Below are 16009 nucleotides of genomic sequence, written 5' to 3'. Positions count from 1 at the left end.
GCTTTTTGCCGCACAAGTCCTTCGACTCTTACCAGTACTTTTTTGCCACTCACTGACGGCTGCTGAGAGAAGGCAAAGGGGGCAAAAATCCATCCCCCTCACCGAGTACCTTCTACTCAGACAACTGCAGGTTCCAGCCCACTGAATCCGACATCAGAAATTCAGAATGACATGTTTTACGTATTCCTCCACTGCAGCAGTGCCTTTTATCTTTCCAGATGCTTAAAAGAGTCAGGAATACAAGCCACTATACAACATACCCCCCCACCACCATATGGATACCACCTGGAAGGTCTCCAAGTCAGAGTTCTCAAAACAGGATGATGCAATTTACCTGGTGAGATCGGATGGGCACGCTGTTTACCAGACCCACTGTGTCGGAGGGGGACTTCCTTGGAGCCTGCTTAACTGGAGACACCAAGCTCTCAGATGTACTGCAGCTGATGAGGTGGCACAGCAGAGTTTGCAGGACAACATTCAAGAGGCAAACACAAAACAAAACAAAAACAAAGGCAAGTGATGGCAAGATGACGTGGCAACCTATGCCAAAATAAAGGGTGATCTCAACTGAGAACAAACTCTTCCTTTCCCTACTTCTGGTCAGTACAGTTGTTTATACATTTCCTTTCTCACAGGGACCCAAATGCAACTGTAAGAAGGAAAACAGCTTTGCTTGAAGCTTTCTCTAGAATAACTACTAGCTGCTATTCTCAATCACATGGATAATTCTGTTAAGGTGGAGGGATGTTTTGCCTCACCAGTCTAAGGCACCACAGCTAACTCACACCACAAATGCATAAATGCACACTTGAAGATTAATCCCCTTAGCTAGAATTAGTCTTCTTTCTGCGACCTATAATGCAAAAGGTTCTTCTTGAATGGAATGGGCCACCAGCAAGACATGTTATACAGCCTACTGTATTAAGTCTTCACAACACAAGTAATCCCCCTTGACTTTTACAGATTTCAGTCCTTAGACAAAATGCCAATCTGCATGTAACTGCCATTAGAAACCTGTATGATTTACTTAAGGAGCACTTTGGAAACTTGGGAAGCACTGATGTCTAGAGGCATCAGATATATATTCCAACATGTGCTTGCACTTCTGCTTGAAAAAGCAGGACTCCAAGATGAATGCCCTGTGTTAAGGCGTACGCCTTATGAATCAAATTTAAAACTCTGAACACCTCAGTAACCCTCTCTTACATGTATTCAAAACACATTGAACACAGACACTTAACAGTAACCTATTTAAACTAAAAATTACTGGGGGCAACCGAGATCAGAGAAAGTTGTGGTGTGTGTGCATGTAACCTTTCCCCTGCCCTAGTACTGCCCCCTTTCCATGTTAGATTCCAAATGCATGTTTGCCGAAGCATTGGAGAGGGGCCTATTTGAGCAGGAACACACCAGGCAGGGAAAAGGTTATATACCTCCTCATTTTTTCCAGAAGCAGCCCTTCCTGTTTAAAAAGGGGTCACAGCACAGTAATATTAGGAACATAACAAGCTCACATCACCAGACCCTTTTCCCTGTTGCTTATTCCTCCGTTCACATTACATGGCATGTACAAACACGTATGGATCATGACAATGTGACAATGACATTAAACAGAATGCAGTTCCCTGCAAGCCATTCTTTTATCCAACATGAATATTTAAACATTTAGAAAGCAGACATATGAGCTATTTAACAGTAGGGAAACACAGGACTAAAAGGAGTACCAATAAATGGGTCCCCATTCTTACTGGGACTGGATCAAAGCAAACAAGGTGGCCAGAGGACAAGCAAAATGCCCGGAGTTCACTGCAAGAATTAATGCAACTGTGTATGGTATCTAAAAATAAACTCTGAATGAAAGGTTGTGCATAGAGAAGGTTCAGTTGGTCTGATTAGAACAGATCCCATCACAATATGGTTTGGTGCCCTCACAGTGTAGAGTCCAAATTCCCCACACTCCTTCATGCAAATGAGTTTGCTGCCAAGAGATGGAAACTAATTCTGAACATAAGTAGCACTGTCATCACAATTTTTAAAAAATGAGGCAACAAAATTCAAGCAGTCGATGAGATGTGCTGCCCCTTCACCAACAGTCTACACAACAGGATTCCAGCACAAGTGATGGAGTTATGTTAGCCAGGTTGTCAGCAAGGTAGGCAGAAATGCATACACACACACACACACACACACACACAATATAACCAAAGAGCAACCACCAATGTGATTAGTTACCATGGTATATAGTGGGACTGGAAGAGGAGACCCAGCCCTGTTACATTCCCAATCTTGCGTCTATATCAGGATCTCTGTAAGGAGAGGAAGGTAAGAGCAGGATCCAATCCCAGCACACCAAAGCAGAAAGGAAAAAACCAAAATATCAAAGTAAGAACAGAAGTTGTGGAACTGCCATGCAAGGGTTCCCAAAAACCACCCAAATCAATCCATTACACACTAGTGTTAGTTTCACTGAGAAACAAGACAGTAACACCTTAGTCCTCCTCAGTACTTATACCTCCCCTTTGTTTTTGTTTTTCAGTACTAACCAGCATAAAAAGAGAGCTGCTGCAGTCAATGAAGGGGTTTTTAAAAACATGGTAGGAGACAACGGATAGTAGCGGGATCACAGTCCAACCCCAACCCAGCACCTCAAAGCAGCTTTCAGCAGTAACGTACTGGAGTGAGAGTTAATTACTCATATATTAGGCTACCTTCAAGCTGTTATGGAAAAAGCACATGCAGAAAAGGAACTAGGCTTTCCACACTGAGGTTACAAAGCAGATTCCACTGCACTCAGTATTAGCACTGACCTCTACTGAAACACTCTTTAAAATCTCCAGCTGCAAAGAAGGTAACAGCAAGAGAAGTCATCAATTAAACAAACCCATCAATTATTAGACTTTTAAAGCCTATATTGATAATATTCATAAAAAGTAGGAAAGGAAAGAGTTGGGCAGTGCATTGATGAATTCCCACAGAATGTGGGAGTTTCGTTTTTCTGTACAAAGACTGCATTTCAGAAAGGCGCCACTTCACATAAGAACCCATCTGCAAAATATGTCATGACGTCTCCAAAAGCCTATATCAAAGCTCTACATTCTGCCTAGAAACACCCTTGTAAAATTTCCTCAAAGCAAAATTAAAGATACTCTGAGTGCAACAAAAAAGGAAGTCATGCAGATGATGAAGCCAGTGAAGATAGTAGAAGAACTGCTTTCCCAAAGCTGGGGTTGGAAACCTCTGGCAAGCAGACTGTTGTAAAGGAGTTGGCAGCTACAAGCTCAGAAACAGAGCTGTGCAATCAATCCAAAATGTAGAAAATGTCCAGTCTTCATCTCACGTTCTATTATAAAAACTGCAAAACAACTCTTTAGGAAGACAGAGTGGAGGACTGCCTCTGTGGACAGCTTTGTGTTACATACTTCCCCTCAGCCTGTATAAGGTGATCTAATGGGACCTTTACATACAAGGGCGGGAAATAGTTCCCTCTATGCACAATGAAATTAGTAGTTGTCCTACAAGAGAAATTTCCCAGCTGACATGAATAATTTGGTATACAGAGCCATCCCAAGCAAAGTTGCGCCCTTCTGAAGTCAATGGGCTTACAAGGGTATAACTCTCTTTAGAATGGCTGTGTAACTGTAGGGAGCAGATGAGAACAATTTGGTATTCTAAATGTTGGGAGCTGACAGGACAATATAATTAGCTGTTTCTGGCTTACGTCTATCCAATTTGGCCTTCTGAAATACAAGAAATGAGCAGAGGATTCTCTTACCCAGAGTAATGCTTTTTAGAATTCTTCTTTCTGTATACAACACACACAATAAGAACAATGAGCAAAATTAAACCCAGAGCTCCACCAATGGCTACCCCTGCCACAAGAGCAAGGGGAAATTCAGGCAGGTTACCTGCAGAGAAAAGAAAAACATTATGCTCAGTTTGTTTTATTTTCAAGTTGATAAATCATTTGCTTTGGATTTTAAATGCATAAATTAAGGTTACCTCTGAGTCAGCAATTGTATACATTTTTTCTCTTACAAATCACAGTCTGCATCTAAATTAACTGATATGTCCTGTATGGATTTTCTATTGAACTTTTCAACATACAAAGCACTTTACAATTCAATGGTCATTTATCTTCTGAGGGATAACTTTGAGAAAATTATAAGTAGTAAGTTACCTGTTGAAGTCCCTCACTGGAGACAACTTTTTACTTTAAAATTAGAAAATACACAAGCCACTTCTTTAGTTTAACAGACATGTGCACAAGACCTTTAGCATACTCAGAAGCAGCAGCTAAGGAGGGAAGGAGCCCCACTTTCAAGTGTTTTAACCAAGTACATGCCAAACCTATCATCATAACCCATCATCATAATCACTTGAGTCCTTTGAGAAAGGTATGCTAAAATTTTCTTAAATTAATCATCATGAAAGCAGCTCATATGCAGGTATTGAAACAGACCAGTAATATTTTGTAAATGGAAGATAGATCTGGGAAGGAGCTGGACAGACAGCAGCAGGGGGAAGAAGAGGGCAAGGAGGCCCATGCGCACACACAAGGCTTCCACATCAGACACAAACAGGTATGCACAATGGAGTAGTCAAGTAGATGGGTTACCATACTAGTTGGCAATGAGTTCTGACATGAATTATTAAGTGTGGCTACTGGGAGGCCTAAGTTAAACATCGATAACTTATTAAATAATACGCACCTCAGCACTTCACCGAACAAGGAGGGCAAAAGCAAGTTTCAAGACCTATATCATTAGTAATGTTTTTATTTTATACTGACGGAAGTGCACATCATAAATACTCCCATATATTTTATAACTTTAGTACTGTATGAACAATACTTTCGCTCCAACTGCCTTGCGGGGAGGGGGGTGAGTTTGAGGTGTGGAATGCAGTGAAGTCCAATCAGCTTCCATATGCAAAAGACCTTGAAGGTTCCATATGCAACTGACATTCCAACTGCCTTGCGGGGAGGGGGGTGAGTTTGAGGTGTGGAATGCAGTGAAGTCCAATCAGCTTCCATATGCAAAAGACCTTGAAGGTTCCATATGCAACTGACATTCCAACTGCCTTGCGGGGAGGGGGGTGAGTTTGAGGTGTGGAATGCAGTGAAGTCCAATCAGCTTCCATATGCAAAAGACCTTGAAGGTTCCATATGCAACTGACATTCCAACTGCCTTGCGGGGAGGGGGGTGAGTTTGAGGTGTGGAATGCAGTGAAGTCCAATCAGCTTCCATATGCAAAAGACCTTGAAGGTTCCATATGCAACTGACATTCCAACTGCCTTGCGGGGAGGGGGGTGAGTTTGAGGTGTGGAATGCAGTGAAGTCCAATCAGCTTCCATATGCAAAAGACCTTGAAGGTTCCATATGCAACTGACATTCCAACTGCCTTGCGGGGAGGGGGGTGAGTTTGAGGTGTGGAATGCAGTGAAGTCCAATCAGCTTCCATATGCAAAAGACCTTGAAGGTTCCATATGCAACTGACATTCCAACTGCCTTGCGGGGAGGGGGGTGAGTTTGAGGTGTGGAATGCAGTGAAGTCCAATCAGCTTCCATATGCAAAAGACCTTGAAGGTTCCATATGCAACTGACATTCCAACTGCCTTGCGGGGAGGGGGGTGAGTTTGAGGTGTGGAATGCAGTGAAGTCCAATCAGCTTCCATATGCAAAAGACCTTGAAGGTTCCATATGCAACTGACATTCCAACTGCCTTGCGGGGAGGGGGGTGAGTTTGAGGTGTGGAATGCAGTGAAGTCCAATCAGCTTCCATATGCAAAAGACCTTGAAGGTTCCATATGCAACTGACATTCCAACTGCCTTGCGGGGAGGGGGGTGAGTTTGAGGTGTGGAATGCAGTGAAGTCCAATCAGCTTCCATATGCAAAAGACCTTGAAGGTTCCATATGCAACTGACATTCCAACTGCCTTGCGGGGAGGGGGGTGAGTTTGAGGTGTGGAATGCAGTGAAGTCCAATCAGCTTCCATATGCAAAAGACCTTGAAACACTGGGCGGGACTGCACAAAGCAGCCAGTCAACCCAGCCAGCGTCTTCTGACTGACAGTTCAAGCGTCCATACACTAAAGGAGTGCATTTTAGAACTTTGGCACCCACTACTCAATTATATATAAGGAGAGATAGCTAACATCTCATCCACAGAAGGCCAATGATGTGATCAGTCCACTGTCACTGTTCACCCTTGAGTGTATTAGTCTGCAATATTATTGCAAGCAGACTTGACTCAAGATGAAAAAACAGGTTGCTTTCCTGTAACTGATGATCTTCGAGTGGTCATCTGTGCATTCACACCCATGCGAACTCAGCACACCTGTGCTGATCCAATGCAAAGCTCTAAAGGGATTTTCGCACCTCCACCATGCATGCCCAGGGGGTGGGGCACAAACATCCTGCTGGTTCCTTCTGACCGCTGTACCAACAGAAAGGTGTAAATGAGAGGCTGACAGCAGTGGGGAAGGAAGGGTGGGCAGTGTGAATGCACAGATGACCACTCGAAGATCATCAGCTACAGGTAAGCAACCTGTTTATCTTCGCCGTGGTCTCTGTGCATCACACCCATGGGAGAATAGAAAGCAGTGACAGCTCACCTGGAGGAGGGTGCTGGCAGCCAGTCAATACGCAACAGAAGATAAGATCAGACAACCCATCTGAGTCCTGTGCTGGGAGCGGACGTTGAGGGCGTAGTGTCTGATGAAGGTATTGGGTGTAGACCAGGTGGCAGCCCTGCAGACATCAGAGCATGGAACTCCCTTGAGAAAGGCTGTAGATGTTGCCATTGCCCTCATGGAGCCCAAAGAGGTCCCGGGAGAGGATGTTTAGCTAGAAGGTAGCATAAACAGATCGCCTCAACAATCCATTTGGAGAGACGCTGAGCAGTGATCTTTGTGCCTATCCTGTAGGGGGCATAGGACAGGAAGAGACGTGGGTCATGGCGGGTGTGCCAGGTGTGATGTAGATAGAACAGGAGTGCTCACTTCACTTCCAAGGTGTGTAGGAGACACTGTTCATTGTCCTTAGGATTAGGGAAGAAAACTGGCAGAAAAGGCTCAGAGTGGAGATGAAAATCAGATACAACCTTAGGGAGAAAGGAAACATCAGGAACCAGACGCACTCCATTTGGTAAGAAACAGAGGTATGGAGGGTTGTTACAGAGGGCGAGCAGCTCACTGACTCTCCTGGCAGAGGTGATCGCAAACAGGATGCGGTCTTCCAGGTGAGGTACTTAAGGTCACAAGTCGCTAGAGGTTCAAAGGGCTTCCGAGTGAGGTGACGTAACACCAGCGGAAGGTCCCAAGGTTGCGTTGGAGCCTTGACAGAAGGATGCAGGTGAAGAAGGCTATGCAAAAAACACACAGAAAGCAGGTGAGAGAACACAGAGAAACCGTCAACTGGACTGTGATAGGCCGAAATGGCTGCCAGATAAATCCGTAGAGAAGTATGTGACAGACCAGAATCGGAGAAAGGAAGGAGAAAGTCGAAAATGCAGTTAAGGTCCACAAATGTAGGTGGAAGTTGGGAAGAACCGAAGGAGGTGGGGTGCTGGAAGAGGAGGTTGCTGAAGAAATTCTATTAAGTACCACAGGGCGGCAATTGATAGGACCCACTTGTCTGTTGTAATTCGATGCCAGGCGGGGAGATAAGGAGCAAGACGTGTCACGGTCCACAGCTGGTTGGTTGGGAAGTCAAAGGCCGTGTTTGGAAGCCTTAGGGGGCTTGGAGCGAGAGGATTGCGCGTTCACAGCATACCGAGGCTTGGAAGCATAGGACGTCCTCTGTCCTGCAGCCGATGCACAAGGACACCAGAAACAGTCAGGTGAGTGCTTTTGGTAAGAGCGCTTGGACCAGAATCGGGACCATGACTGGGATTTATAGGGCCTAGACGATGGAGCAACTCCCAAAGTACAAGAAGCCTTGATGCTCTTATCCATATCCTGCAGTACAGAATCTGTAGTGGCATGGAAGAGTCCTTGTCTGTCAAACAGAAGATCCTCAATGCATGCCCTAGTATCGGATTGGAGAGTTGTAGTGCGCAATCAGGAATATCCACGTAAGACAATGGCTGATGTCACTGTCTTAGAAAAGTTGTCCAGGGCATGCTTTGATGAATTTATCTGCTGTTTAGCCAGGACTCAACCCTCTTTTTGAATCTTGCAGACCAGTTGACGCTTGTCCTCGGGTAGAGAAGTGAAGACCTCACTAAGTTGCTCCCACAGAGCATATTGATAGCAACTCATGCATGCAATGTAATTAGTGGTTTTAATACCCAGTGCACCTGCTGAGTAGAAGCGTCTCCTGAAGGACTCTAATTTCCTGCTTTCCTTGTCTGATGGGATAGAATAGGTCTGTTTAGACTTTGAAGCCGAGGTGACGACCATAGAGTTTGGCTTGGGGTGGTTGAAAAGAAATTCAGAGCCTGGCTCCTGAACTTTATACATATGGTCAAGGTGGCGAGATGAGACTGGCACAGAGGAAGGTTTGTCCCAGAGAGCCTTGGCAGCCTGAAGTAGGACAGAATAGGGAGAGCAATAGTGGTGGAGGTGTCCAGCTGGACCACATCAAACACCGCATGAGAAACCGAGGGTTGAGGTTGAATCACAGAAAGGCCTGAAGAGTGGGCCATGCGCCTGATCAAATCTCCATAGGATGTCAAATCCTCAGAAGGGGAGACTGGCAGATCGTCAGGGACTGCAGGCTTGGAAGAAGGATCATCTGGAGAGCTGCAGACATCCGAAGCACTGGCGTTGGGAGTCCTCACCCGAGGAGTCGGAAGCGGCGGACACCAGGATCGATACCAGAGGCAGCCGCAGAGGCACCTCTGTTGTTACATGAGCAGGTAGAGGCAGTGTCAGCGCCAAGTGCTTTGATACAGACTGTTCAGGTGATCGGCGCCGGGGAGAGAGGTTGCGAGGAGGTTCCAGCGGCTTTGACATCAAAGCAGATGGAGCTCTGCGAGGCACTCAAGGGAAGCATGAGCGGCGGGTAGACAGCCGATCCCAATCGGACGGTCTTGCTGGAGTCAGCCATGGCATGGAGGAAGAAAGTGGAAATGCTACATAAACTGAAGCTGATGGTGGTCCCACGGAAACACTGGTGGGGCAGAAGGGTGGAAATGCCTGGGGGATCTCTCCAGTGTCTAGGAATCTCTCCGCGGTTACCCTCACGGTGTTGCGGCGCGTCAGCTGAGTATGCGTAATGACAATCGGTGTCACCAGGTGATCGATACCAACGATGTCAAGGAGGCTCAGTGTTGACCTGGGACCGGGAATGGTCAGTTGCGATAGAAGATCTCGAAGGTGACTGAGCCCTCCAAGGCAAAGACCTAACTAGGACCTCATCAATATCATAGGCCAATATCAAAAAGGGTTGAGTTTTGGAAAGGGGTTCCAGCGTTGGGGGGTTCAACTACCAAATTGGAGAGTCCAAAAGTTCTATAGGTGGTATAGGCAGAATCATCGGCAAATCCATGACTGGAGCCCCCAAATTGATGGGTTGCCCTTGCAGACCTTGGGTTGCCCTTGCAGGCCTATGGCGTCGGTGGCAGTGCTCGATTTAAAGGATTTGTGGGTACCCTTAGCTGAGCTCTTATGACCCTTGTCCGATTTGTCCTTCTTTTTCTTTTCAGGAGTAGAAGCTGAGGGATCGGGATCGATCACTTCAAGGCCGACGGACCGATATCAGAGGCCGATTTCGATGGAGCCAGGGCTGTCAACGTGGAAGGTCTTGGAGGACATGGTGGAAGGGGCAAGAGCCGACTCTAAAAGGGCCACACGCAGACAGGCCACTGGGTTTTTTCGAGTTTGATTTGAAAACCTCGTGCAATGCAGGCAAATGTCTGGTCGATGGGCCTCACGAAGGCAGAGGATACAGAGAGTTTGGCCGTCTGGCAGAGCTAATTTGCTACCGCAGTTAGAGCACCTCTTGAAAAAAAACCCACTTCTTAGCCATAAACAGGCGGCTAAACAAAAAGAAGGGGGTGGGGCACTGAGATAAAACAAGAGGGGAAATGGCCAGAGGCGAAGAAGCGAAAAAATCCTTTCTTTTTTTTTTAGAAAAATAAAATAACAGAGAAGAAAAAAGGGTATTGAGGGAAAAGACGAAGATAAGAAATCCCAAAGAGCTGAGGTAAATCCCACCGAATGGTAAACGAACTGTTCACAGCATGGCGGTCAGAAGAGAACTGGCGGGATGTCCGTGCCCCAGCCTCTGAGCATGTGCGGTGGGGTTTCCGTGCATGCCTGGGGTGGAGGCGCAAAAATTCCTTTAGAGCTTTGCACAACACCGATCGGATCAGCCCAGGCACACTGAGTTCCCATGGGTGTAATGCACAGAGACCATGACGAAGATCAATATAGTTGGTCAGGATGTTGGTGTGAAGTAATACAATATTGGTGTGAAGTAATACAATACTCATGTCAATGGATGATCTTGTAGAAGATTATGATGGCATCCATTTCACTTCTATTTTTAAGTCTCATTTGTACAAAGAAATGACCACTCCACAACTATGGAATTCCCTTCACACAGGCTTGGATTCGTTCATCAGCATTAAGCTGTTCACTACTGAGGTTTTATTTCACTTGCTTTTTGACAAAAAAAATGAAGCTACAATTAATGAAATGCAGTAGTACTCAGCCAAAACACACACTTGGTTTTAAGCAAACCAACTTCCATGAAATATTTCATCACATGGTAGAATAATTCCATTAAGTATGGCATTTCATTACCAGCACATTCTTAGCTAGAGACACTAATACCTCTCTCCACAACTCTCAGTTTGATTTCTCCCGGAGTGACAACTATATCTGGAGGGTTCTTCACATCACAGACGTAAGTGCCATTGTCCTGAAACCGCATGTCTGCTATACTGATGGATGCATCTTTCTTGTTAAGATCTCCAGACCAGCTGATTCTGTCCTTAAATGGCGCATCTTTCCCAGGATATGCCTTTCCATTGGAATAATAGAAGAACTGTAAGACAAAAAATGCAATATGAATGTATTTTTCTCACCTGCATTACTTCTATTGAATCTGATATCCAACTACATAGTGCATGGAATTTGTATTCCAGTATACTGGAAAAATGTCTAGCCCCTTGAAAACAAGAGAGCATCTACTTTAGAGTAGCACAAAATCTAGGCATAGATGCAAGTTGCCAGGATGAGATCACCCACCAACAAGTACTTTGCTGCACTCTTACTACCATCATCACAATGGTCCTATTTACACACTCCAGTGACAGAACCTATACTAATATGGGTTTAAATAAATCATCATCTCCTAAACAAGAATTTTGCCAGCAGAGATTTTACAGCATAAAACAAAAGGCATCTTTCAGAAATTATCAAAATTTCAGTCCAAGACAAACAGCAGTAAAATGCACATTCTTACCAGTGACAAAGATAGGCAAGAACAGACAAGTGCCATGTGCTTAAAGTAATACCTTCACTTTTTTTGGACCTGTACTTACATCTAGCCTTACTTTAAAGATCACCTCTTACCGATACAGCAGAAGGTGCTCCCTCTGCTTGAAAGCTCCAAGTAACAGAAGCTGCACTGCTGATCACCTCTGTAGATGTAAATGTGCACACCAGTTTTGCCTTTGTCCCATTCTCCACAGAGAGCTCCTGTGGTGTGTAGACTTCTACGGCTGAAACCTGGACTGTGAAAGAACAAATAAATTAGAACATGCCACCCAAGATCCCTCAAGATGTTTGATAAGCACTCCAGAATTACATTACATCACAGAACTCGGCAAAGAAACATAAAAAGCTTAGTAATTCACCAAGTAGTATGCCGTCAAGTTGTGTTATTAGTGCACTTCCCCCTCCCAAAAAAGCTCAGGACAGTATAGATGTTTCTCCCCTCTTCCATTTTGTCCCCACAACCACCACAGAGGTATATTAGGTTAGCAAAGGGTAACTGGCCCAAGGTCACACAGTAGTCACACACTGGCTGTCCTCAACCAGAACCAGAGCCTTCTCAACCCTGGCTCCAACCCGGTGGAATGACCTGCTGAGTGAGACCCAGGCCCTGTGGGATCTAGTGCAGTTCCACAGGGCCTGCAAAACAGAGATATTCCACCAGAGTGAGACAGTGACAGTCGCCATCCTAGATTGGCTTCTTCTTCCCCTCCTCCCCCCCCCCCCCATCTGTTATTCCTCCATGTGATTAGTGGTTAAGATATTCTACTCTCCTCCCTGGATAGGGTGCACCAGGCTGTGCTCTTTTTAGGTGCCATCTGTCAGTGTTATTTTCATGATAAAAATTGTTTTTAATTTATTTTATAGATATAGTACTATGGATACTGTTGCTACCTGCCCTGAGACCTGTTGTACAGGGGAGGCTGAGATAGAAATCCAAGAAATAAATAAATAAAAAGTTTTATGTCAGGCAGAGATTTTAACCTGGGTCTCCACAACCAATTGCAACAATTATCACTATGCTACACTGGCTCTCAAAATGGCAGAGGTTTAGTGTGTTTTTCTAAAGATAACCAGTGATCTTTCAATGTTCATATGAGTTTGGCTATGCTGGTCCAGAAAACAATGCAAACTTGGAACTGAATTATCCAACAGCTGCAAGCAACAGCTCTTTTGAATGCAAAGTTAAAACATTCTCCAATGACCGATGAATGGAAAGAAGACTAACTTGCCTTAGAACACTTACATTTAATAAAAGAGCCTGTCAGGTAGAAGCCATATATGAATTTTAAAAGTCAAAAGAATCAGCTGGGGGGAGATACAAAAATCACCTCCAAATCAGTCACCTATGGCAGCTCCTGATAACGTTGCCCTTTCTAAAAATTTCAGTGCTCTACATGTCCTGTAGTAATCCAGAAAGTTGTCTTATAAAGCGAATGAGTTCCTTCAGAAAAGAAAGTGGGCCACTTCCATACAGTTTTAAAGGGGTCAGAGAGTCTCAGTATTGATTCATCACAACTTTTAGAGATGTTTTGGCCTACAGTGCTTCTGGCTAATCAGGAGTAAAAGCACAAAAATCCGAACTACCACTTACAACTGCCCCTAGCTTAGAATCATGGAATCATAGAATGTTAAGAGTTGGAAGGGACCTTGCAGGTCATCTAGTCCGACCCCCTGCACTTTGCAGGAGCATAGCCGAAAGATAGCCCTACAACATACCCGAAAGATGGTCGTCCAGCCTCCGCTTGAAAACGTCCAGCGAAGGAGCATCCACCACCTCCCGAGGCAGACTGTTCCACTGCTCAACCACTCTTACAGTTAGGAAGTTTTTCCTGATATTTAGCCGGTAACGACGCCCTTGTAATTTCCACCCATTAGATCTAGTCTTGCAGTCTGGAGCAAGAGAGAATAGATCTGCTCCATCTTCTACATGACAGCCCTTCAAATACTTGAAGACTGCAATCATGTCCCCCCTAAGCCTTCTCCTTCCCAGGCTAAACATACCCAACTCTTTCAGCCTTTCCTCATAAGACTTGGATTCAAACCCTCTCACCATCGTGGTTGCCCTCTTCTGGACACGCTCGAGCTTGTCAACATCCTTCCTAAAATGTGGTGCCCAAAACTGGACACAGTACTCCAGGCTTCTACTTATCAGCCAGGTGTATTCTGTCTACATCTCCATTTCCACTTATTTCCAGTCACCTGTATTATAAAGCTAGGAATCTGGTAACAGACATGTACAATGGTTCTTCTTAGGAGTTGCTTTGAGGTATTTTTTCCTATAACCATCTGTGCTGGCCTTTCTTCACATTTTATCACAAAATGCTGGCAAGGAACTAGCCAACACACTTCACTATTACTGCTCTCATATGTTGTGTCTCTTCCTCTCCTTGAGCTCTTCCAGTTTCCCCTCAGTGGATATGCTCATCTTAAACTGCAGCTAAAGTTAAACCAATTATCTGTCCTTTAGGGGGGAGGCTTTGAACCTTGTTCACTGTGGGGAGGGGGTTTCAATACTTATTTTGCTACGCCTATATTAAATGTACATTTTCTCCCATATGAACACATCCACACAGTCTGATCACCTGGCCTCCTCTACTCTGTCATTGGTAGTTGGGTTATTCAGGACAAGGTGTTTAAAGTGGCAACACTCGTTTTGGAACACCCTCTCCAGAAGCTCTCCTTGGTCTGTTCTTGATGGTGTTTAGACAGCAGGACAGAACAGTGTCATTTCAGAAGGCTTTAGTTAACTGTGTATTGGTGACCTGATTGGACATTTTGTGGATTATTAATTCTGATGGCAGCTACATGTGAGCTTGAGTTTCATTGTTGCTTTCAGTTTTCTGCTTTTATCCCATACTGTAGCTGTACTGTAATAATTCCTTATTACAGCCTCAAAATGATACAGATTATGCACTCTTATCTTCTCAGAAGAGGTGTGTGTCTCTCTCTCCTGTGTGAACTGTAGGTTCTCATGAAGGATATGGATGCTTCTTGCCATGTTCAAAGTGTTTCTCAAGGGATTATCTGAACATTTGCTGGGGCAATAGTGACAAGTTGCTAGCATCATTTACTGAGGAGTTCAGTTATTGCCTGGAGATATGTATAGCTGCCAAAGATTGATTGGCCTTGGACTAACCCTGGCAACAAATCATCAACAACAGCAGCTGTTCTATGGTCACGCACAAAAAACTCTATGACTTAGTCAACACAAAAATCTGGAGTGGAACAGATTTCAGACTTCTGCCAATTAAAAGCTGGACACACACAGACAAGAAAAGTTGCATTTGCCAAAGACACACTGAATAGGGAAATCTTCAGCAAAGCTCCTGTTTTTTACACAGCTTGCTGTCACTCCCCATGGGCTGTAATGAACAGCTGGAAAAAAGCATATTTCTATTTAGAAGAGAAGTAGAAGAGATTGGATTTATACCCCACCCTTCACTACCCAAAGGTGTCTCAGAGTGACTTACAAACTCCTTTCCCTTCCCCTCCCCACAACAGACACCCTGTGAGGTAGGTGGGGCTGAGAGAGTTCTGACAGAAACTGTTCTTTTTCAAGGACAGCTCTTATCAGAACTATGGCTTGCCCAAGGTCATCCAGCAGGTGCAAGTGGAGGAGTGGGGAATCAAACCCGGTTCCCCCAGATTAGAGTCCGCACACTTAACCACTACACCAAACTGGTGTCTTACAGCCCTTATAAGTAAAAAATAAGATGGGAGCCCTTCTACATCCATCCCTTTCCTTTTAGTTATTAGCTCACTTGACCAAAGGTCTCAAGCTTAAACCACAGCAAAATTATAACATAAAATATTGCATAAAACAATTAAAACAGATCCAAAGATACATTATATAATCATCAAGAACTGTCATGAGATTACAAATATCACAAAATAGGAGACTTCAGATACATATTAAAATAGAAGATAAAATACCCCAATTAGGGATGGGCACTAACCAGGAGAAAGGAGGTTCGTGATGGTTTGTGGGGTCTCACGAGCCATGGTTCGCAAACTTCAACAAACCTTTCCAATTAACAAACTGGTCTGGGTTCATGAGGTTTGTGCAGCTTCCAAGCCGGGGTGGGGTGGGAGCAAAGGCATTGCTGAACTGGCTGCATCTAATAGACTTGTGCAAGTTGTGCCCCTGTGGCGGCATTATGTGAGTGAGCTGTCAGAAGGCATTTAAATGCCTTCTGAGCTCACTCTTGTCATGCTGCCACAAACCCCCTTATGAACCAAGCAAACCGCTGCAAAAACCATGGCAGTTCATGAGTGGTTCGCAAACAGCGTGATCGCATGAATTTGGTTCATAATTCAGTTCGTGCCTCTTCCTAATCCCTATAGGATAAATATGCTAGCATGAAAAATATAGAAAAATGATATGAGTAAAACTTTATGCTAAAATCTTCAGACTAGGCCATCATTTCATTTATAGCTAACACAGGCACATTTCTTCAGTATTTAAGAGAGATCACTACTGTCAGGTATTTTGCAACAGAGAAGGTTATTTCTAGATCAGAATCTGCCAATAGTGGAGACAAGAGGGGGACCCGCGATACT

General features: G+C 44.5%; 1 protein-coding gene across 3 annotated transcripts in view; it reads right to left on the bottom strand.

The window, feature by feature from the left end:
• MPZL1 (myelin protein zero like 1) overlaps positions 1-16009 on the bottom strand; it is a 41329-nt gene that overhangs the window by 5890 nt on the left and 19430 nt on the right. Inside the window, exons 2-6 of one of the 3 annotated variants that reach the window (XR_001482578.1) lie at positions 11525-11685; positions 10781-10994; positions 3773-3905; positions 2808-2837; positions 2233-2306 (exon numbers count right to left, since the gene is read on the bottom strand). Coding sequence is in view for 2 of the 3 variants with exons in the window: in XM_015413029.1 (XP_015268515.1) it covers positions 335-440; positions 3773-3905; positions 10781-10994; positions 11525-11685 (614 nt within the window). In the remaining variant the exon portion in view is untranslated. Of the gene's footprint in view, positions 1-334; positions 441-2232; positions 2307-2807; positions 2838-3772; positions 3906-10780; positions 10995-11524; positions 11686-16009 lie in introns of all 3 variants that reach the window. The other 2 variants (XM_015413029.1, XM_015413030.1) reach the window with 2 other exon arrangements.

The sequence above is a fragment of the Gekko japonicus genome, unplaced genomic scaffold (assembly GCF_001447785.1).
Source record: "Gekko japonicus isolate JY-2015 unplaced genomic scaffold, Gekko_japonicus_V1.1 scaffold2497, whole genome shotgun sequence".
Lineage (NCBI taxonomy): Eukaryota > Metazoa > Chordata > Lepidosauria > Squamata > Gekkonidae > Gekko > Gekko japonicus.
This window is presented reverse-complemented; position numbering and strand designations above follow the sequence as displayed.